Raw genomic sequence first — 24,064 nt, 5'->3', positions numbered from 1 at the left:
ATTCAAGTGGGGGAAAATGGTCCTTTTCAAGGTAACCTAGGAGATATGGGGTCGGTGTGGTCGAGTCGGTAAAGCTCATGGTTGCTAAACCGAAAAGTATCGAGTTCAAACTCTCGGGCAGATGAGGCTCGTTAGCTGGGGACCCCATCCCGGTCGTTGATTGAAAGTATTCAACAATTTCCTCTTTAAATTGTGCACTCCCGGGTGATATATTTAAGGTGTTCAGTCACTAGTAACAATGTTTATCTAAAGTCGGCTATTAATACAGCATTATTTTCTCTATAGTTAGCTAATTTACGTCGTGGTTTTTTTTAGTAAGTTTTGCAGTTATTTGCCTTGGTGTCACCCGGTGCGTTCCGAACCCCCGCCACCGTGACGCCTCTGCAGCCTATAGGGCTGGTAAGTAGGTCAATAAATAGTTCTATGGCTCATGCAGGTTTTATTGAGCCGTAGAACTGGTTGGTGACCTACTTACCAGCCCTATAAGGGCCTATTACACGACGCTTAACCACCACTACCGTAACATGATATAAGAATATGATAAGCCACTACTCACGCCTTATGTAATAGCACAGTACGCTTATTAAAAGATGAATAAGTTATAAAGTAAGATCTTAAAGACGCCCCACCACTAGGAATGGGTGTTACATATTAGACGATGATAGACTTTATGTGGGATGGCGTTAAGAAGTATGACTTCGAATACTTTGTATGCCGTAAAATAAAAAATAATAATAAAAGCTGATTCTAATTAAAATTATTGATATTGGAGCTCGAAGTTTTAGTTTTTGGTTCATTTTAGGGGAGAGGCTGATTTTTTTGTAGGAACATTGGGGTAATTAGGCGAAAACTGATAAAAATAGACTGTATCATTTATATAAATCCAGTAGCGTAGCGGGGGGGGGGGGGGGGCGGGGGGGGGGACATATGTCCCCGTGCGCCGACCTAAGGGGCGCCAAAATGGGTTGGAAAAATAAATTTAAAGGTTGAGGGGGGTGCAAATCGAAAGTTTGAGGGGGGTGCAAATCGAAATCTTGAGGGGGGGTGCAAATCGAAAAGTTTGTCCCCGGGCGCCGGGGAGGGTCGCTACGCCTCTGTATAAATCCACTAATTAACTATGTGTGTTGGTAGCTATGGGCAATTTATCAAAATGTTCATCGATTTAATAATGTCAGGGTAATTGGATACTATACTATCACTGAATCAAACTACTATGAGAAACTATTTTCAGGTCTTTTACTTTTTTTTATTTATTTATTTAGATACCAAGTAGGCCTACATTAATAGATTCATTTTTTCTTACGAAATAATCAAATTTGTTCAGTTATTTTTAAAATGTTTTCATTTAATTACATTTTTACTTTAAATTCGTTTAGTTATTTAAAAACATCTTTTTGAATAGGCCTACTATTTTTATTTTACTATTTAAATTTGCACATCAGTTTCTCCGTATCTCGGTAGCTGGTTGCAATATCTATTTTTATTTTTGAACTATTTTTACCATTCACTGTCGCTTCCTGTTTGTAATAGATTTAGACTAGGGAATTTCGATCAAGCGGACGGCATCTTTAAAACACCGATTAAGCTTGGCAATATTGAGTTTTCTGCTCTTCATTTAGATATAGATCTAGATATCTATCTAGATCTTACTTCGAGAATGAAATTTAAAAACCTGTTGGATTAGATGGCTGGATAATTTATTCAAAAGTAAGTGTAAATATAAAAACCAGAACAATTTCTGATTTGATTTGCTTTCCCTGACTTGTCGTTTGTAGATCTAGATCCAGAACTAGAGGTCTACTGAACTAGAGATCTATCATCTAATCTAGGTAGGTAACTCAGTAACTGAGCTTACTGTTTTAAATTATTAGACTAGTGATTAGATTTTAGAATCATAAGCCCTAGTAGATCTATTAGAATCCAGATTCTAGAACCTAATTGATAAATCCAAAATTATTAAATTATATTATTTACTAGACTATATTTAGGCTAGGGAGCCTAACAATTTGATTTTGAAACACTGAAACAGCAACTAGGATCTAGATCTAGTTACTACAATACTAGTAGTTAGTCTAGCTACTGCCAACTACCACTGTCATGGTTCATCACCAAGGTAATAAATAAAGTTAATTTATCTAGATTCTAGAGTAAAGTGGCGTCTGTGGACAGACGTAGCAAAAAAATCGGAACTCCCGATTTCCATTGAGCGCCATTCAGTAACAGTTTCTCATAGGAACTTAAGGAACAAACCGAAAGTACTGTGTTACTCCGCATTCTTTCTAGTTTAATCACGTATGAGTCATTTTGTATTCATACACATAGCATTGGATGTATTAACATTTTCAGTGGTGAGACTTCAGACTTTTTTTGTTACATTTTTTTATTTTCTGTGCGGACACTTGCTCTTTATGTGGACAAAGCATATTTTGTTCGTTTTGTTTCTATTTCAATGATTGAAATAAATATGTTACACACATAAATAGTTCAATATATTGGAAAACAAAAAATATGAAATAAGTTTTAATTAAATTTAACATCTAGATCTAGATTAGATCTAAATTGAGATGTAGAAATACAATATCAATTTACAGTGATTAAACATGAAGCCGCTTCCCTTACTGATAATTGTTTGAATTGGATGGTTGCTATGGCAGTTTTAACAATTTCAGGGTCATGTGAGACCCAATCAGTGTTTCTTTTAGACTTTTTCTTGGGGGGGGGGGGGGGGGGCAGATACTTGATATTTCGGGGAAGGGGGGACACTGGTAAACGTATGTTTCCTATATAAATTCCATTTCGTATGGGGGGGGGGGGCTGAAGTGCACTTTACTCTAGATTTAGAAACCTAGATCTAACTAGTAGTGTAGTAGTAGATTACTAGAATCTAGATCAAGCTAAATTTTAGATATAGGCTTAATTTTCATTTGTGTTTTAAAAGTTACAAAAATGTTTCATGTTGCATTTTTAAATTTGGTTTGGAGAAAGGAGGCTAAATTCAAAAGTTGGTTTCATTAAACTTAATAGAACTTTTAAAATATCAACGGTGTAGGTACAAAAATGAGCGAGAACGTAAAGCATTATTAGTTTTATCAGTCTATGAAAATGAAATCAAATATTGTGAGCTGTCTTTTTATAAGACAGGCGTTCATATCACAACCAATTCATTTTTAGTTTTTAAAAACCACGTTACTTAAACATTGCGTTTGCTTTACTGTTCAGTTATCTATATTTTTATATCACAATATACTTGTTAATATTAATGAGTCACCTTACTTTCATATTACTAGCTTTGAGCAATTTTATGTAGGCCTTACCTACGTGATTAATGATAGTCTAATTTTCTAATAATACTAATACCTTATTAAGTATTGAGCTTAAAAGCTTATTTAGTCTTTTTATTTTTAGTAGTTTGAATAGCTTAAAAGTAGCCTGTAGGTCAAACAACAACCTACTACACATAGGCTACTGAATAGTCTACTTGATATTTCTATCAACATTGCCGGCAAAATGTTAAAAATATATTAGTCTCACAAACATGTAGAACGAAAAACAAAAATCAATACAATTATATGCTTGGTTTTCGTTGTTTAAAAATGTTGTCGCCCTTTTGTAAATAACTGCTTAAAACCGCTGTGCTGTGAAATTCATATTCTTTCCAAATAAGGGCAGGTAACTTAAAAATCCAAACCCAGGTTATAGGGATGACAGGCTAACCTAACCCTACTGCACTTTATCACTTTTCTCAATTTTTAATTTTTAAATTTAATCTATTGATAACAGTTTTGATTTGGAAAAGGCATATTTTGTTACACACTTAATTTATCTATTATTTTGAATCTTTAACTATTTCTTTAAAATGTATATGTATGCTAGTTGCTACAGTGTTAAAATATCTCACACAGTACAATTAAAGCTACTCACACACCACACCCAACACCCCCCCAGCCACATGCCATTTATCATAATTGATGATCCATTACATAATGGTTTTTTTTTTTGTTTTTTTGCAGTTAAGACAAATTGCAAAGAACTCTAAGACAAGTCTTTATGAACAACTTTAACAGTTTTTAGCAGAATTTATAATTGACTTTTTTCAAAAGTAAACTAAAAATTATATCATAACAATGGTGCTCACAGCCAACCCGACACAGCAAGATGAGGATCCTGTTTACGATGTTGTCATTGTAGTGGAAAAAACTGCCAATTTGGTGCCTTATTTGGAGGAATTAAAAACTGCATATATAATTCCTGCATTGGAGTAAGGGTGATATTTTAATATAGCTAGCACAGTTGTTTTTGGTTCATATCCAACTTAGATTGAGAAAATGCTAGGCATAGTGCTTTTTTATTTTGCTCTATTTTATGCACTTACTTCATGAGTTTTTCTCATTTTCTAGACATTTCAATGGTGGACCACCTAGTCCAATAGATACGGGTCATGATGTAAGTATATTATACTCTTTACATTTTAGAAAATAACTTTAAAAATTTCTTTGACCAGCCCACGTTCATTGAGTTACTAGGTATTATTTTGTTTTTAACTTAGAAAGACCATTGTTATAATTTTTTTAAAGTTCAAGTTGTAATGAAAATTTAGATTCATGAACACTAGGCTTTTCTTAAGCTGAGATAATACACGTTGTTATTTTTGTTACGCTTTTGTCATTTTTTTTTTTTTAAATCTGTAAAACATGAATGTCTTTTATGAAAGTGTGGCAGTAACTGCTGTAAAAAACAATAACAAACCTCATGAATACAGTTTATCCATTTCACTTAGTGACCAAACTTACATACAGTTATTAACTCCTTTACATGAATTTTAAAAATAATAGTGTAATTAATCTTTGCATAAAAATATTCTGATATGATACCTAGTCTTTTTTTTTTTTGGAAATATCTCATATTGAATGGATATTACCTTATATAAAGTAGTATCCTAATTAAATAAAAAATGTGCTGTTTAATAATGATGACATGATCTGTCTATTTCAGTACAATTGCACATTGTATTGCATGGTAACTTATACAGCAGGTGACTCTGCACCAGAAATGGCTTCAGATTGCACCTACCCTACAACTAGTACTTATGAGCTCCTCCAGGCTTTTGACAATATTCAGTAAGTTTTTCCTTTTCTTTGCTTTCATTTTTTTTTTCAAGTTTTATTCTTTTTAGAACAGGCCATATGTTCACTCAGATTATGAATAGTTTCAAGAGTGAAAAAAAGTTAGATAATTTTGTGATCACTTTTTGATATAAATTTATTTTTGTATAGGTTTATAGGAGGTGCAGGTCAGAGTTGTAGCCATGTATCTGAAGGTTTGAGCACTGCTCTTCAATGTCTAGATGAAATTAAACTACTAAGATATTCTGGGTAAGTATTTTGACCTCCATAGCTGCTTAAAATTTAGCGTCTTCATGGAGAAGATATTTAGAAATACCTCAATAGAAATAAACTACTTAAAAAAAATAATTTTTTATTACTTTAATATTGATACATGTTTTTCACGGAGTTGTAATCTTTTTAGCAAACATACACAGCGCCACTGTATACTGATCTGCAACTCCCCACCCTATCACATAACAGCAGAGGAAAGCCAAGACTACAGAGGATTTAACAGTGAACAGCTAGCCACTATGATGGGAAAGGTTCTTGAATAATTTTCTATATAGCATTATCATATACTTAATATTTATTATCTCTCAAGTCAAAAATACAAACTCAATTTTGATAAAGGGCTATGCTCAGTTGTTGTTTTTTTTTAGTTTTTAGACTGAAGCCTTTAAAGTATTTTTGCCATGTTTGGCACATTAAAGTTAGCACTAAACAGCAAAAAGCATTTAAAAACAACATTGGTTGGCATGGAAACCAGAAAAAAAAATCTGCCATTTTGAATTTTTTGGCACTTTTCAAAACACTGGCTTTTTATATTTATGCAGCTATAGCAATACAAAATTTTTTACACTGCTTATATTTCAGTATATATTAAAACTTCTATCAGGACAACTTTTTGATAGGGTTACTGGTCAGATTTCTACAAAGACAGAAAAATTGCATTCAGTATGCAAACATTTGAAATATTTGAATATTTTTACCACAAAATTTTTCCAAGAATGCCATCACAATTCGCTCTTGGCAAAAGTTTTATAATGATGGGGATTGTATTATTACTAAAAAAAATAGTAAGCTTTTTAGTATTAAAAAACTGAAAAAGAAAAAAACAAAAAGTAGATCATGAAAATACCATTTCGTCTTTTTGTTGTACTTTGTAACGTCTATTGAAAGCTTCTGGTGTTTACTATAAACAAATTCTGAAGATTGCTAGCAATGCCAAAAACAATATGATGGCAGATATCAAACATTGCGTTACAAACATGTACAATTGTAAAGAAAATTATTATTATTTCATTAACAGGATCATAAAAAGTTAATTTTTAACATATTAAAAATTTATTTTGATTAAAAAAAATTATTTTTATAATTATAAAAATGGACAAAGAATCCAATAGTGCTAGAAACTCACTGTGATGAAAAATCAGGATTTTAGCTATTTTAAAAAATTTACTGTGCATTTCCTCTTAAGATTTTCATAATTTACTATTAGTCATAGTAATTTTAGTAGTAGCTAAGTTCACGATTTAGGCCTCTTATTTAATTTTTTAAATTTTACAGCGTGGGGTTAATCTATCCATTATATCGCCTAGAAAGATTCCTGCTTTACAGAAACTCTTTAATGAGGTAATATTTGTATCAATAAATTTTTATATAAAATCTTGTAGCTAGTATAATTTTCAGTCTAGTTTTTTATGTAACAATTTGTATTTTAAGATTAGCTTATTTAGTTAACCATAAATTCATTATATATGAAAAATATGAACCCCATAATTGAAAGCTAAAAGTTAACTTTAATTTGGCATTTACTGTCTTATAAAAGTTAAATATTACTCTGTTGATAAAGGCCTGTGCTGGGGACAATTTTCACAATCTTCCACAAGCTCATTACGCAATTGATCCTAGACATCTTGTTCTTTTAAAAGGATTTCAACTGCAAGGTAATGGTATATTGTTAAATATCTTGTATGTTTGGTTTATATCATTAAGTAATTTTGCATGTAAGATGCTTCCTAGAAAAAATTCATTAAATCTGTATTTTTATACTAATACACTTTTTTTTTGTTTCCTTAATGCATCAGAACGATCAATTAGTCCAAAATTTGAGGAGAAAAAATTAAATGGTAAGTTTTTTTTAAATTACTGCTGATCACACCCTAATATATTCACTATTGGATGTGTAGTTGGGTAAAACTTGTGATCAGTTTATCATGCATACTTTGTCACTTCAGCACCAAGCCCAGCATTAAAACAAGCTGATCAAGTGCAAAAAGAAAGTTTTAAAATACCACCAACAAACCAGTCAGGTTAGAATTTATATCTAGCTCTGATTTAAAAGTTTGTTACATATTGTAAAAATACTACTCCTGGTGGGACATTTGTGTGTTTTGTCATAATTTGCTCTTAAATTTAGATGTTTTTAAATAGTAGTCGTTTTTTATACAGTTTGTTTAATATTGTTGGAAAATTTCAAGTAAAAATTAATATCCTGTATTCTGAGTTCAATAAAAAAAATGTTAACTTACATCAAAATTTTCTTTAAACAAATTTTACCATTATTGTATTGCATTTTGTTACACTTTAATTATTAAATATGACGAGTTAATTCTGTGCTTCTCTAATCAGGTTTACAACAAGCTTCTCCACAACAAGTGTTACAGGCTCCCCCAATGCAAACCACAAACCCACAGAACTCTGTATCAAACACAGGGAATTTATCTTCCTTGGATCCTCTCATAGATAGATCTGGTTTACAGGGGGGAAACATGGGTGGTAAACAGCCATTAATGGTTCAGCTGCGTGCCCAGGTATTTTTTTTATTAAGTTTTTTATTAAACACTTTAACTCAAATCACTCTTAGCAACAACAAAAAAAAAACTTTGTTTACTGAAGTGTGTAACAAGTTTCATGCATCATCAATGTTTTTACTATTAAACTTGTGCTGCATAAAGTTCCTAAGCTGTAATAAACTATTGTTTGACTAATGAACACATTTTATCATTTTCTTAAAGAATCAAAAGGCACAGCAGCCCCAATCCAATTTAACTGGACCTGTACCAATGCAGCCTAGAATGGTATGTTATTTTTGTATTCTTATTTTTTATTATATTAATCCAATGTGACATCCTGTTGCTACAAATGCAACATGACACACCCGCCATTAATGCCTATGGTGTTTTTATCGCAGTGTCATGCAAAACACCCTTGTCCGCTATTTATGCCTACTAATTATAGTAGTAGAGTGCACGAGATATTTTCTTTTTTGGCATTTTTTAAATGATTTTATTTTAATTCGAGTTTTGGACAAATTTTAAGCTTGTTTGCATGAAGAATAGTTTCTGAAAAATGCTTTAGAAGCAAAGAAGTTAAGCTCACACCTTTTCAGAATCTTAGTTTGGTTTTTCCTCTTTGTTTAAATCGAAAATTCCATTTCTAAAATTTATGAATTAATTTATTTTTTATATAATTTTTATCCTTTCTTTTTAAACCAGCGTACTCAACAGGACCCCAACATGATGAATAATATGAGTAAGTTTTAAAAAATTGTATTACTTTAATTAGACATGATAAATGTTTTTAGTAATCTCCAACATTTTAGTACTTTAACTTTACCTGAAACTGTTTGATTTCTGCATACATTGTAAAGGGGCACACAAAGATTATGCTGAACATACTTTATAATTAGAATTTAATTTCACCAATAAATATGAGAAATTGTAGTAGAGCAATTGATTGTTTACCTGAGAGTCAGGGAGGTGAAGGCATGGTGCTATCTTCTCCATAACTTCACTCCAAGAGGGCACAGTGAATCAACTCTAAAAATGTCTTAAAATATGTATATATTTATTATGTTACAGTGAGGCCAAACATAGCAACTAGCACTGGTCCAACTATAATGGGAATGCAAACTTCTGGAAACCAAATAATGAATCAACATATGTCTCAAGGAGTAATGACCTCACAGGTTAGAGGCCACTGAGTTTAAAGTTCACTGTGTTGCTTTCTGAGTTAATACCTTTGAGTTGGCAAACCACTATTTTAGAGCATCAGTGTATGGTGAATTACTGTAGGTGCACACATGTACACACTAGTTATACAATACATTTTTAGGTGATGTACACAAAGTTCATTTAACATTTTTTATAAAAATAAGTGGGTACCTGATATTTTAAAAATTTGAAAGGAGTAAAAAAATTTAAACACTGGGATGTAAATTATTTCATTGATTAATTTTCAAGCTCTAGCTTCTAAATTTTAGTTTAATAAGCTACTAACCACTTAGTCAATTTTTAAATCCTTGAACACTTTCTTAAGACCTAAGTGGTGAATTATGTAGTTTAAAAATAGCTTATTTACAGTATCTGTTTTAATGGATATATATACCATATTCATTTTTAGTGAATTGGTAGACAGCAATTTACTTTAGACTGAATTTTTTTTTAAATGTGGCAAATTATAAATTTTTAAGTTGAGTAACATTCCACTTAAATAAACATACTCAGTCATAAGAATATTTCAATTTTCTAATTCTGGTTAAATTTCATTTTCCAACACTTCAGGTTTTTTTTCAAAATGAATTTACTTGCTTGTTAACATAGTTGTTAGGCATTTGTTTTTTTTTCTACAAAAAGGGTATTTAGCTTAGGAACACACTTTGCATGCATTATTTTCACTTTGTTTTAGAAGTGAAGATTTATTCAGTTTATAAATACATTTTGTTTCCTTTAGAGATCAGTTTATAACATTTTTACAACATAATTTTCAATAAGAAATTGATATATACATGTATACAATTTATATATGTGTGTATACAGTGATAGCTACTGTCAATACAAAAAGCTGCAGTGAAGGACTAGCTTAGCACCCTCTTTTAATTTTTTAGTTGCTTTTATATTTCCTAGTTAATTTTTCAAACACAACATGACACACTTTAAAATTTTGACATAAACTGCAAACTCAAAATATGATATGTACAGCTAGAATTTCACTACATTGAATTACTGTTTAACTATTGTGAAATAATGTTCACATTTAGGGTTGACAATTGAAAATGTTATAAAATCAATTTAAGCATTACATTTTTTTTTTAAATGCCAAAAGATTGCATGAAGATATTGAAGAAAAAGTGCTAAACAGCCAATTTCACAAAACTTATATATTATAACCGATATAATTATATTGTGGAGATGTATTTTTAGAAAAATTGTGTACAATTATTATATAATAAAATTTAAATAGCATTGCTTTTGCATGCAAATCAAGCAAAATTAGTGCTTGTTTTATTTTTTTAACCATCACTAAAATAATTTCTGCGCTTCCAAACAGTTTTAAGTTGAACAATGATTATGAACATACAATATATCCAGTTAAGACTTTTTTTTTTAGATTATTACAAAACAGATTCTTTCATCTTGCTTTATTTATTTTAAAAAATTAGGGAGTGGGGGTAGTCCCTCATTGCAAAATAGTTTTTTTATAAACATAGATAAATAAAATTTGATTTTTCTAAAGTAAGAAAATTATGTTGTAAAAATATTAATCTTTCTGTAAGGAACCACCACTATTTATTGTCACTAATTTAGATAAATAAAAACCGGGATACAAAATTTTGCTGTGTTTATTTTAATCATACAATGGTTATTACTCTAGTCACATTAATTAATGGTGGATTCTTGCAGGTGTATTTTATGTTTTGTTGGTTAAGTTTTAATAGATTTTTTATGTTAATATTTTGCTAACATTTATTAATGTTTTAAATTGCATGCTTTATTCCACCCCTTTATGGTCACACTTACATAGGCCAACATGATGGCTACACAAGGCTCTAATATGATGAGCCACATTCAGACCACTGGCCCACAGAATGCTGGTATGATGCAGACCCAAAATATGGGCATGATGCAACAAGGTGGCCCACAGAACATGCAAGGGAATCTCCAGAGTATGATGCAACAAGTTGCACCACAAAGTCAGACAATGATGCAGAGTGGAGGGGGCCAGAACCCTGGAATGACACAAAACGTGGGGTCTCAGAATGCTAACATGATGCAACAAAATCAAAACATAATGCAGGCTACGGCTTCCCAAAACAATGTAAATATGATGCAGGCCGGTGGCCCACAGAACCCCAACATGATGCAGACTGGCGGGCCCCAAAACCCCAACATGATGCAGACAGGTGGGCCCCAAAACCCCAGCATGATGCAAACAGGTGGACCCCAAAATCCCAACATGATGCAGACTGGCGGGCCCCAAAACCCCAACATGATGCAGACTGGCGGCCCACAGAACCCCAACATGATGCAGGCAGGTGGCCCACAGAACCCCAACATGATGCAGACTGGCGGGCCCCAAAACCCCAACATGATGCAGGCTGGTGGCCCACAGAACCCCAACATAATGCAGACTGGCGGCCCACAGAATCCCAACATGATGCAGACAGGTGGGCCCCAGAACCCCAACATGATGCAGGCAGGCGGGCCTCCAAACTCTGTCATGTTGCAGCCAGGCATGAGTGGGTCCCAACAAGCACAGCAATCTCAGCCACCAACCTCTCAACAGACACAGTTCTCTACTCAGGTTATTAAATATATCAACATTTATCTGGGGTTTAATCTACTGGGTCAAGCTCAAGCGTTAAGATCACTAAAAAAAATTATATTTTAAGACTAAGAAGAAGAAGTCTATAAAGTGGATATTAATTAAAAAATTAATTATTAAAGACTACACCATTTTACGCAAATTAAAGCTCCATTCTGCTATTTAAAATTTGGGACATGTTTTAAATTTAATTTCTATTGAATTTATATAGTCAAGCATGTTGCAATAATGATTAAAAATCCCTTGGTTATTTGTCTATCACCCTGCCTATTGTTCTTCAGCTTCTATATATCTCCATAGATTTTTTTTTTATACTTTAGTCTCCTTATATTCTGTTAGCCAGATCTATTCTCCTTTTATAATTTGTTTCTCTTTGTGTTGTTTAAAATATTTTTCATTTGTTGTTGTTCTTTGTTTTATTAATACTTTATTGCTGTTTTTCTTAGAGTAAATATAGTTAAACAAAATAACACTTAATCTTTTTGCTTTGGATTTTAAAAATTCTAATGATCACAATGGATTAAAAAAAAGTAAACCTTTAAGGAATTTCCATTAGATAAAAAAGTAAAATATTACTTTTACAATTGAATTATAATCATCTGAAGAAGCTATTTAGTCTACTACTGTTAGGACATATCTTCAGAGTTTTTTAAACAATTTCAACATTAGTTAAGCTCATCTTTAACTTGATATATAATGTATGAATTGTTGCTGCTACTAATTGTTAGAAAAGTATTTAAACAGATCATTTAGATAGCCTCATATTAAATGACTACTATCATTTTATCAGCCCTTCCTTGGTGACCTCCAGAACCAAATGAACCCGATGAACCAAAACCAACTCCCCATGGTGCCAGGACCTCGGGACAGGAAAATCATCTGGTCAGGTAAATATGGCTAGAGGCCATCAGATTCATTGAGTGACTTAAATGTTTTCCCCATGGTGAATATCATAAAGAGCTTTAATTTGGTCTGAGAATGATGTGTTAAAATTGTTGATTCTTAGGAACCCTTGAGTATCAGGACCGAAACATGCCATCATCTAATCAAAGAAATGTTACTTTCCTGCTCAACTGCAATGTTTCTGTCGATGTTCAAGACAATGATATGTAAGTTGTAGATTTCTAGCATAGGTCTTACACTCTTCTAGTACTATGTGAATATTTCATTAGGTCAATATATTTAAAAAATGATGAATGTCTTTATTTGCTTCCGAATTTCATATAAATACATAGTACAATAAAATCAATTGGTTTTTTTTTTTTGGGATAGCATTCATGCTGATTTAAACTTGTTTTTTTTTTCTTGAAGATCAACAGCCGACTGGCCACCTAAACTGACCATTCAACTATTGCCACAACCCATGCTGTCCAGTTTACAGGCCCTGTGTAAAAACTCACGCCAAGTATTCTTCCACTTCCCAAACAACAATGCCAATCCTAACCCAGCTGCTCTCCAGAATCTCTACACACTCATGGGGCATGGATTTGTAAGTTGATTCTTCTATTCTGTAAAGTACATAAAAAGTTGTACAGCTTTGAAGAACTTTTATATAGGGCACAGATTTTGATTTGATGTAAAGTAACAAGCAGTACCAGCAATCAACTACTAATTTGCAAGACTCAAATTCAGTTTCCTTTTTTTGTATTCATCCAAGGTCCCTGAATAAGTTTGCTAGGCAAAGTACTGACTGAACTTCTCCTCTAAATGCTGTTGAAATAGATATATTATACTTATATGCCATGTAGACTGTCAAATCTAAAAGTGTACTTAGCTTTTATTTTGAGTTTTAAAAAAACATCATTTGAAAAAAGTCTTCATAATTCTGTTTGTTTCCAGGCTGGCTGTGTTAGATTTCATGTTCAATCTACTGGCACCAAAATTATTCTGCTTATGTACAGTGCTAAGAAGAAATCATTTATTGGTCTCATCCCCAATGATCAAAATGGTATTGTCCAAGGTATCAAGACTCTTGTTGCTCGCTACAGACAAAAGGTGAATTGTTTTTTTATTTGTATAAAGTGTGGATATTTAATTAGTTTTTTTTTTATCTATCTATTGCTACAAAGTAAATATTGGTTTAACATGAGTAAAATTTGTATCTATTCAGCAACAACAGGTTGCAACTACATCTATGGCTGTAGCTAATGGGAGCAATCAGGCTGTCATGCAAAACTCAGTTATGCCCCCTGTTCCGTCTGGACCATCAGCTGGAAATTTAAATACAGGGGGAATGTTGCAAAGCCAGGTATGTAGTTGAGTAATTCACGTCTGGTGGTGGTTTTATTTCAATACACATATAGGCTCATTCAGAAGTTTTCAAATTTAGTGAAAATATATATATTTAATATCTTTCTATACTTTATGTTTAAACTGTGAAAATAATTTGTAGGTTAACTCAAATCCACATAGATTGGTCATGGTCACTAGAAAGTGATACCATGTATTAACCATTCAACTATTCTGTAATTACATTTAAAGGTACTTTTTCAATGGTGATGGTTTTTAGAATATGAAGACAGCCCGGATTGTTCTAACTTTAAATCAACCTAATTAATGTAACAAGATATAACAGTTTTGTTATAGTTGAAATGAGCATTCCTTAATTTAAGGATGCTGCTGAATCTGATTTACTGCTAAAACACCTTGTTTCATTTTCTTAGTACTTGGACACTCAAAAATTTTGTACTTTTACTTTGACACTCAAAAGTTTTTAACAAAAGTTTTTAACCTTAAACAAAACATCCGTCTCAGCCTGGACCTGACATTTTTTTTTGTTCACCGCAGTGTTTGTTTATTATTGCACTTAGTTGTGCCCTCCAATCCTTTTGGAAGTTGTAAATTTGTGCGTGCAGATCACAAGTGGCTGATAAACATTTTAAAGCTTTAAAGCACTTTCCATGAGTGTTTAAACATACACATAATATTGTCTGTTTACTTATGTACTCTTGTGTTCAGTTAGATGGTTGTTTTGTGTAAAGGATTTAGTTGTAGTGTTGTAATACACCTACCTGTTGTATATAAAATAAACAGCATTGTGTGTGTTTATAAGTCCTTGGTTTAGCCAGTGATTAGATTTCTCTTGAAAAGCATTTGTTTAATTGGCAATAAACTAGATCCCAATGTCAGTTAACTCTGGCCAACAACAACAACAAGTGACACAGCAGACACCCCAACAGCAGCAACAGCCGCAGCAGCAGCAACAACAACAACAACAGCAGGGCCAGCCAGCACCAACCCAATCAAGACAAGCTAATTTGGTAATCACCAGACAACCTACTTATAACCTTTGCTTCCACCAGCTGCAAGAAACTGCTTTCAATCTATCATAACATTTTTTTCTTCTAATATGCAATACTAAATATAGAACTCACACTGGCTTCATTTACCACATTTTATCTAATGTATGCAAAATTTAGAGCCTTTAAATTGAGTTGCATTCATTCACACTTGATAAATATTGAAATGATCATATCTATAACCAACAGTTTATGACCCCCATTCCTTGTTTTACTACAACGGCTTGCTTTAGTTGTAATATTGATTGTTTGATATACACAGACAAAATAATTAAGCCAGTTTTTTGCTACTTTTGACATAAGTTGTATACAAAACTACTAACACCTATTTCAATATAAGTGTGCTAACTTTGTGTTGTGTGTAGAGATGCTTGTTCATGTGTAGTATAAACTAAACTCTTAATGGTTTAAATTATCTATAGATTATTTAACTTCTGTATGATAACAAGTCAGTGGAAACATCTATAATCATTTTGTTATCTACTATTAAATTTTACTGCCCATATATATGTATGTAGACATTAACTAGTCTTGCACCTTTTCACAATTAAATATTTGCTTGATTTGAACATACATATTGATCAACAAAAAATGAAAGACAAGATAAATTCTAGAAACATTCTGTTCCATCAGGAGCTAAACATTAATTAACTTGAGGCTGATACACTTTTTGTATGATTAGTGTGTAAACCCATACTTCTAATTCATTTATAATTAACATGCTATTATGGTGCTTTACAAAATATATACATAAACTACTGTATGTCAGAAAAAGGTTTATATACCTTTTGATTAGGTTGAGTTTGAAAAAAGAAGCGACATGGGTTGTATGTGACCATAATTAAATAATTTATTTAGTTGTTTGAAATTTTTAACCATAAGCATTTGGGAGTATATTGTTAATTTTATCTGTATTATTTTACCATTGTTTAATTTCTGTAGTATTTTTCTTCTTTTTATGCATTTTTTGTCCGCAGCCATTTCCTTAGAGATTGTTTTCAAGAACTAGTTGTTGTGTTATCCTGAATATCCACTTTCAGCACACCTCAATCATGTCCTACATCTAAACATTTGTAATTATATAATTGATCCATTAAGCAACATCTATCTTAATACGGACCCACATACCATTGTTTGTATTACCCCCATAATACAAACCCCAAAGCATTTTCTACTGTTAAAAACATACTGACATGATTTTTTTGTGTTAAGGGGAATTAGAAAATTACCATTTTGTTTTAAACATAAGGTTTACTATATAAAATGTTACTAAACCTTCAAAATTTTAATTTTTATCTTACTAGTTTTATATTTCATAAAATATGATAAAAATGTGCATTTTACTGTTTTAAACTTGACCAAATGCTGTATCTTCTTGACAACTGATTTATAGATGAATTGATCTCTTTTGGAGATCAATAAATATTTAGTGAATTTAAGTAGTATTGATTAGGAAGCATAAGGTTTTCTTTTATTTTTCATATACTGTGAATAGAGTTAATAAACTTGTAAGTTCAGATTTAATCTCACTATTTCTGGCTAAAACTTTTCAATTACTTGCTAAGATAATGGAAAATGTTTCACTCTCTCTCTCAGTATTTAAGTATTTTAAAATAAAGACTGTCTTATTACATCTGTTTAGAAAAAAACATTTCTTAAACCTGTTTTTCTTTACTTGCAATTTCAATAACAATGCTAAACATTTCAAGTTTTATATATGTTACATTCATTTATGATGATAATTCTCTTTCTCCTAGCTACAGCTGGGAGTGATACCATGATAAGCTCATCAAGTTATTTAAATGCTAGATCAATGAAGATTGTAATTTTCTGTCTTTCCAGCAGATGATCCAGAGTCTCCAGAATGACCTGCAAGCAGCCAAACAGCGAGAGCTCCAGTTCCAGCAACAGACATCCCAGGGTGTGGACCAGAAGAAGGTCATCATGGCCCAGCAGCAACAACAGCAACAGCAGATGCTAGGTAAGGCTTGCTTACCCCATTGTCTCCCCTGACTGTTAGTGCTTTTGGCTCAGTTTTTAATGGCTGTCTGCAACATTTGCCATGCTATAGAACAGCACATAATTGATTCACTTGTTGTTTGTTGGAAATAAAAAAGAAGTCTTATACCAAGTTTTTTTCAAAGTATTAGATTCTATTTCTCTTAAAAATTGCCATTATTAGAATTTGAAATAAGTGAAAGTACAGAGAGAGAAAGGTACAAATGCTTAGACCAACAATAATAAAATGTCTAACTAGCTACTTAGAACATTACACACATATATAACTTAACATTCTTTTATGCTTCTTTGTTTGACTCTGCAGCTGCTTATTGCAAATGTTTTTTTTTGGTCAACAAATGGGGTTAGAGTGGTCTACCTTATACATTTTTTGCTCAAATTTAATTTTCATGCCATAAAGGTTTCCAACTACATTAAAAGTATTAGATATTTTTAATCAGTAACTTGTCCAATGGGAAAGTAACATTGGCCCAAATAAGCACACAAATTAAAAGTTTAGCTTGGTTTATCATTGTCAAATTGGAGTTTAAATTTTTTATCTGGTAAAGTCATTTATCTATTGATGGGGGGAAATTGAGTGTCCATTTCACTATTTATTATCAACTAATTTAATGTGGGAGGTGGGGTGTCCATATCAGCTAATATGATCAGAAGGAGGAAGTGTGTAACTGTTTTAGCAACAAAGCAACACTCAGCTAAAAATCTTTAAAACATTAAGATGATACCTAGTGGATAATTTTACTTAAATTAGATTCGTAGATCCATGGAGAAAGATGTGGTACATCCAGATTGTTTACTTGTCTTATTGTCATTTCACTGACAACGTAAAGCTGACAGGTTGGCTTGTCATTGTCTAATTTAAAAATAAAAAATTTCTTGTCCTGATTGACTGCCTTCTATAAAATATGAGTTCATTGACTCCCTGTACTGTTTCTAGAGGAACATATGTATTACCCCAGTCATCACCACTACCTCTATCATGGTATGTATGCACAACAGCAATTTGTAGTTGAGGTGGTACATCTTATGGGATTGGTGCACATAAACTAGTGCATTGGTGACTTTGGTGACTTTTCTTGGTGATCTTTTTTTGTGAGTGGCCTGGGTTTACAAATAACATTTATTTTATTATCATAGTCTTCAATATGATCTCTCATTACACTTCTGCCACAACGTAGGGATATCAGTGGAACCTCTATATTTCATCTTTAGTTGTTGCTGTAAGCCATCTATTGTGTTGTTTGGTTTTTGAGAGAATTTTGTTTAATTAAGCTGATCCTAATGCTGGGAAGAGCCTAGATTTGGTGTGTGAAAAATATGCCTTCATATAAAAAGCTTTAAAGATATACAAATCATCTCTTATGTACTTTGGCAGGTGGGATTTTTACTTTATTGTTAACTTTAAAACAATAACCAATCACCCAGCCATGATAGTATCAGATAGTTTTGTATACAGATAGAGTACTGTGTTGTTTTACAAATACAATATATACTTGGTTTCAATAGTATGGAGGTTCCACGATAGTGATACCACTTTAATTAGATCACCATTTCCACTCTTCCTTTATTCAGTTTCCTGAATCCAGTTCAAAATTTCTTTTAACAACATGGTTCACACAAAATTCACTCATTCAATTGTTTTAAATTGTATTTCTAAAAATATCTTTAGTGGCATTGTCCATCTTAAAACAATAAAACCTTGCTTCTTGATAAAAATGTATACTCTGTTTAGGTGTTGGTTTTACAGTTAGGTTAAGGTTTAAACTGGAATGTTCTATTAGTGGTGTTGGTTAGGGACTTAAGATAAAAACATGTTTGTTGAAGATGAATATTATAACAGCATAGCTTATTTCATTCTGGTTTTAAAACGAAAATCAAATTGTTTTACATCATTACTCAGTAGAATATGTTTTTTTAACATAGTAAATAGTTAACTTAGCTTATTTGACTCTTCTTTCAAAATAAAGTAATGGATGTTATTCAGCATGTGGCTGAATATTGAGGACAGAAAAGTCTACAACAACAGTAGATATTTGTTCTGTGACTGTGGTCAGAACAAATACACTCTACAACAACAGTAGATATTTGTTCTGTGACTGGGGTCAGAACAAATACACTCTACAACAACAGTAGATATTTGTTCCGTGACTGTGGTCAGAACAAATACACTCTACAACAACAGTAGATATTTGTTCTGTGACTGGGATCAGAACAAATACACTCTACAACAACAGTAGATATTTGTTCTGTGACTGGGATCAGAACAAATACACTCTACAACAACAGTAGATATTTGTTCTGTGACTGGGGTCAGAACAAATACACTCTACAACAACAGTAGATATTTGTTCTGTGACTGTGGTCAGGTCACATACACTGTATACAAAACATGAAGTTTTGTTTCCAAAGTCTACATGCTAAATCTGATGGGGATCACAGCCTGTAAACATTTTTCAAGGAAATGTTTGGATACTAATTGTAGTTACATGTGTGAAAATACATTGTTTTTTAATTGTTTATGGGGCTTTGTTTTTGAGTTATGGAATAGTTGAGCATGTATTGCAGTGATTTTGCATGGGTCTTAAATAGTTGCTTGATTATCTAAATTCTATTAGATATACTTATAACAGTTACATTCTAAATGTCTCTGAGCAAATACATTTTCACATCTTAGCAACACTTTATGCAATTTTGCTTATGGCGTTCATGCAGAAATCAAAATATACCTTGCACATCATTTTTTATTAATGAAATCAAATTATCTCGTTATTTGACTTAAACCATACAAAATTAAGGTTTAAAAGAAAATCAAAATGTGATATTCTGAAAATATATGGGTTTTTTTTTTTTTTTAATTAAGTGGATAAATATTGTAAATAAATATTATCCACACAAATTATGGCCATCTGCATTTTTATCATACAAATTGAGGAAAATATTTTTGTGCTTTACTTGTCCCTTACATATTTTCTGAAGAATAAACATTTTGGCATTCCTAAAGCTGATGAGAAAAATGTGTACTTCTGACCCACATAACCAGTGATTGTTCAAGAGCAAATAATTTAAGTAATTAGTAGGCCTACATCAAAACATGAAACAATATAAAATTGTGGATTTAATTTTGAATAACAAATAGTAAACAGTCAACTAAAACATTAATATAACACGTGTTGTGATATCTGTTCAAGCATAATCATTCTTTTAGAACCACTGATTTTGTAATAGCTGCCTAAAAATTAGTCATCTTTACAAATACTCACTTTAAAGCTAGAGGCCCTCTGTAACAAAAAAATGTTTCTTCCTCTTGAAAATAAAATAAGTATTTTTAAAAGAAAATTATTTTCTTGTTTTAAGCTTAGGTGAACTACCTTATTAAAACTAAGTCAGAAAGTCTATCTTGTCTAAATAACGGTACACAAAATTGTCCATGATACCATATAGCCTACTGTTAACAATAATAATTACTAAAATTTGATTAATATTCAACTTAGATTTTTGAAAACATAAACATTAATTTGAACATAGTATGTTTTTTAAACTATTATAATATTTCAGCAAATTATTTCCTTTTTAGCGATGTCTCAGTCCCTAACTATAACCATTTGGAACTTTTCTTCTTTTATACTGGTTTTTGTTTATCATGACGGTTTTGGGTTGTTGTTTTTTTTATATTTTTTCTTTGTTCAAGTAAAACAAAAATATAAACTATCACTTGTGATTCCTTCTTTCTTAAAACTAATTGCTCCAGATTATCAAATTAAATTATTATACTCAAATCTCAATTTTAACTGAGATACAATGTTGTTTGTGAATTACAACAAAGCAGCGCACAAATTATCAGTGAACTTACAACTCTTAAATCAAAATAATTGTTGTATTTGAGCTGTTCCTCGCCAGTTTTGTCTGTAAATAATACCACGTCTCTCTAGTCACAGCATTGGCTACTATGTTAAAAGACATATTTAAACATACATTTTATGATTTTAAACTTTATAACTCAATTTTAAAAATTACACATAATTTCTTTTTTTTTTTCAATTTTCTAAAGGTCTATGTGTATCAGAAAATTTCCTCTTAAAGTTAAATTATAAGAACATTCACAAAATAATTGTAAGCACTATAACAACTTTATCATGTTTTTTTTTAATTACCATAGCACATCGAGCTAAAATTCAGCAACAACAACAGCAACAACTGCAGCGAATCCAAATGCAGCAGCAACAGCAGCAACAAATGTCAAACCCACAGCTCCGACATCTTCTTGTCAATGTAAGTGCTATGAGTTTTCTAGTAACTTATATGTGCACCAAGTTATTTAAATGTTGCTGGAGCAAGAGCAGTGTAGTCTGGATAGAAACAACCAGTTTTGTGATGATAGCAAGATCAGTTGGTCTCTGACACTGGCACTAACTAAACCTAAAGAATTCACTTGTATTGGATTGGGAGGATATAGTCTCATTTGGTCTATACAAATACTTGTAGATGGCTGATATTTTACTGTTAACTGTTCTTTGTGATTTGTTTTTGTTCAATGTAAAACAATGATCTATAGGAGAACTTTAGCGCACAAACTTTCAATTATAGAATTAGTTTCCATATTACCTCAATTTTATCACAATGATGTACTAAAGATGATCTACTCAGATGTTTTTAGATGATGTACTTAGAAGATTTAATGTTGGCCAATTGTTATCTTCAGACTCAACAACAACAACAACAACAGCAGCAGCTTCGTCAACAACAGCTGATGATGATGAGAGGTGGAAACCCCCAAGGTCAAGGTAATGTGATGGGTCCTGGTGGCCAGGCCGGAGGTGTGATGGGGCCAGGTCAGCAGGGCATGCAGGGAGCAGGGATGGGTCAGATGAGCAGCCAGCCAAGCCAAAACTTCATGGAGGATTTCAACTTGCCTGACATCCTCTGAGTTGGTCAGACAAAATCTCATCTTGGTACTTTGTGAAATCTCAATCTTTATTTTCTTTGTTGTTAAAATATTGGCTCATGAATTTAATGCAACATATACAAGAACTATGTGATTGGTTGGCATTACAATTACTGGATCACTCTTGCCTACTCAAGCTATCTGAAGTCATGCAAACAATTCACTAAAGTTCTAACAAATGATCAATGGGTCCACTATAAAAGTATTGAAGAGCTTTGCATTTATTTATAATAGTAAAAAAACAGTGTAGTATGTTGTTTCATTACGTGTTCTGTTTTATGTTGTAAATTTGGTTGTTTTATTATTGGTTGTCTGAAAATTGCTTTGTGAATGTTTAAAAAGAATAATTTATTTAAAGTGGTTTGAATGAGTTTTAAAAACTTCAGTGTGATAGTAATTTGATTGTTGAAAACATTTTTTTTAAATTATTTCTTTTGTGATAATGTTTGCAAGTGTTTTTAATAGCATTAAATTGTACTGAACAGCTCATCCCTATCTGGCTGTTTCTTATTTATTGCAATGCATTATTTACAATGTAAATAAATAACATGATTTTACCAGAGTTTTGAAATGACCTTGTTGACTGTTGCTTGATATGCAGGAAAATTTCTTTGGATTGTATGATATGTATTACAAGTCTAGAAAAATGTGTTTAATGAAATTTTATTTTATGCTATGTCATTTGCATGTGTGTACATTTAGCACTGAATGTACAAAGACATTAAAAAGTGATATGCTTGTTTTTTTTGTTGGTTTAAATAATTTTTTTCTTCATGCTTCTCATATAACTAAATTTATGTTTTATATTTACATTCATTATCTCATGTTGGCTTAACAGCCAGATTGTATTTAATGTTTTGCTATGATTAGACCAAATTTATTCTGTTGGTTTTGGGATGTTTAAAGTAGCAATGTTGTGTTAGCTGTTTCTTCACACTTGCATGATGTTGTTTTGTATGGTCTAGAGTTTCAAAAATATTAAGAGCATCCATGAAATTGTTGCTTATTGACACAAATTTAAATCATTGCCATGTTGTTGTCAGCATATGACCAGGTCACTACCCAATGTTCCCCAACCCCATGTTCCCCAACCCCATGTTCCACTCTCTACACGCTGCTATACAAACCTGTTGTTTTACTGTTAGTGTTGATACCAAAAGTTTTTATTTTTAAAATAATGAAATATGTTCTGCATCATTGTTTTTCATGCTCGCATAAAATGTTTACACATTAAACTCAATTTCATGCTGTAAATAAGGTCTCTGTCTATATGTTATTTTAATTACAAGTTAGACCAAGACCAAATGCTTGGCTTTAAAAAATATTAAGTCTTTTTCTTGATGTAACTAAGATTACAGTGGAGTTAAGATTAGCCCTTTTAAATATATAAAAATTAATGTCTGTGGGTCTTTTATGCATTACTTCACCGTTTATCCAATCATCATGAAACTGTGGGAAGTTGTAGAGAATACTCCTGGGAAGGTTTCTGCCATAAAAAAAATTTCGGAGGGTGGCGCCCAAGAGTTTCCTTGTGTTAGCACCCTGGGTCTGTTCATTGTTTGTCCTGGTGGTCATGTGACCCAGAGCGCCCCCTCTCACTCTTGAGCATCATAGCGCCTGCACTCTTTTCAAAGAGCTCATACACGAGGGATACAGTGGGCTACTACAATTGATAAGTAAAGCATACCAGGGGTCGATTCCCTGCAGTAATGTAATCAGTGGCTCCCAATAGCACCCCCTGACATCAGGGTGGTCACCAGGGGGTTGTTCTACCTCACCATTGTAGAGTGTAATCAATATACAATCACAATTTTCATACAGCACACACAAACTTGCACCCCAACAACTAAGTCCAGATATATTTTCAAACATTTTTACATTTGAATAACTCAATTCTAGTAAATGAAGTCTTCAAGTATGAAGTGCTTCTTCACAGAGTAAAATGTAAACTAAATATCATGAGTGTGGTTAAATTCCCTTCCCTCTAAGAATCTTATTTAATAATTTTTTTAATGACCTCCATTATCTGGAAGTGATACTTCATTTCCTGTTTCTAAAATACCAATAACCTGAGTACCCTTTTAGTGAAGTTG

General features: G+C 32.1%; 1 protein-coding gene across 8 annotated transcripts; it reads left to right on the top strand.

The window, feature by feature from the left end:
• The first annotated feature begins 1,512 nt into the window (after positions 1–1,512).
• LOC131937444 (mediator of RNA polymerase II transcription subunit 25) lies at positions 1,513–23,222 on the top strand. Of its 8 annotated transcripts, XM_059294879.1 has the most exons (26): positions 1,513–1,707; positions 1,776–1,829; positions 4,011–4,258; positions 4,398–4,443; positions 4,993–5,117; positions 5,274–5,372; positions 5,527–5,647; positions 6,672–6,737; positions 6,958–7,051; positions 7,193–7,234; positions 7,343–7,417; positions 7,737–7,918; positions 8,123–8,185; positions 8,603–8,639; positions 8,969–9,075; positions 10,911–11,690; positions 12,502–12,598; positions 12,718–12,820; positions 13,023–13,200; positions 13,551–13,706; positions 13,822–13,959; positions 14,828–14,971; positions 16,853–16,991; positions 17,967–18,011; positions 21,186–21,298; positions 21,729–23,222. In XM_059294879.1, exons 3-26 carry the CDS (start codon positions 4,125–4,127, stop codon positions 21,951–21,953), a joined length of 3,309 nt encoding a protein of 1,102 aa, XP_059150862.1. In that variant the 5' UTR covers positions 1,513–1,707; positions 1,776–1,829; positions 4,011–4,124; the 3' UTR covers positions 21,954–23,222. The 8 variants fall into 8 exon arrangements, with proteins under 8 accessions (XP_059150862.1, XP_059150863.1, XP_059150861.1 ...); XM_059294880.1 differs by lacking the exon at positions 1,776–1,829 and having other exon boundaries at positions 16,856–16,991; XM_059294878.1 differs by lacking the exon at positions 1,776–1,829.
• The last annotated feature ends 842 nt before the right edge of the window (positions 23,223–24,064 follow it).

Source organism: Physella acuta, unplaced genomic scaffold (genome assembly GCF_028476545.2).
Source record: "Physella acuta isolate Inbredline_101_S28 unplaced genomic scaffold, ASM2847654v3 ptg000210l, whole genome shotgun sequence".
Taxonomy (NCBI): domain Eukaryota; kingdom Metazoa; phylum Mollusca; class Gastropoda; family Physidae; genus Physella; species Physella acuta.
This window is presented reverse-complemented; position numbering and strand designations above follow the sequence as displayed.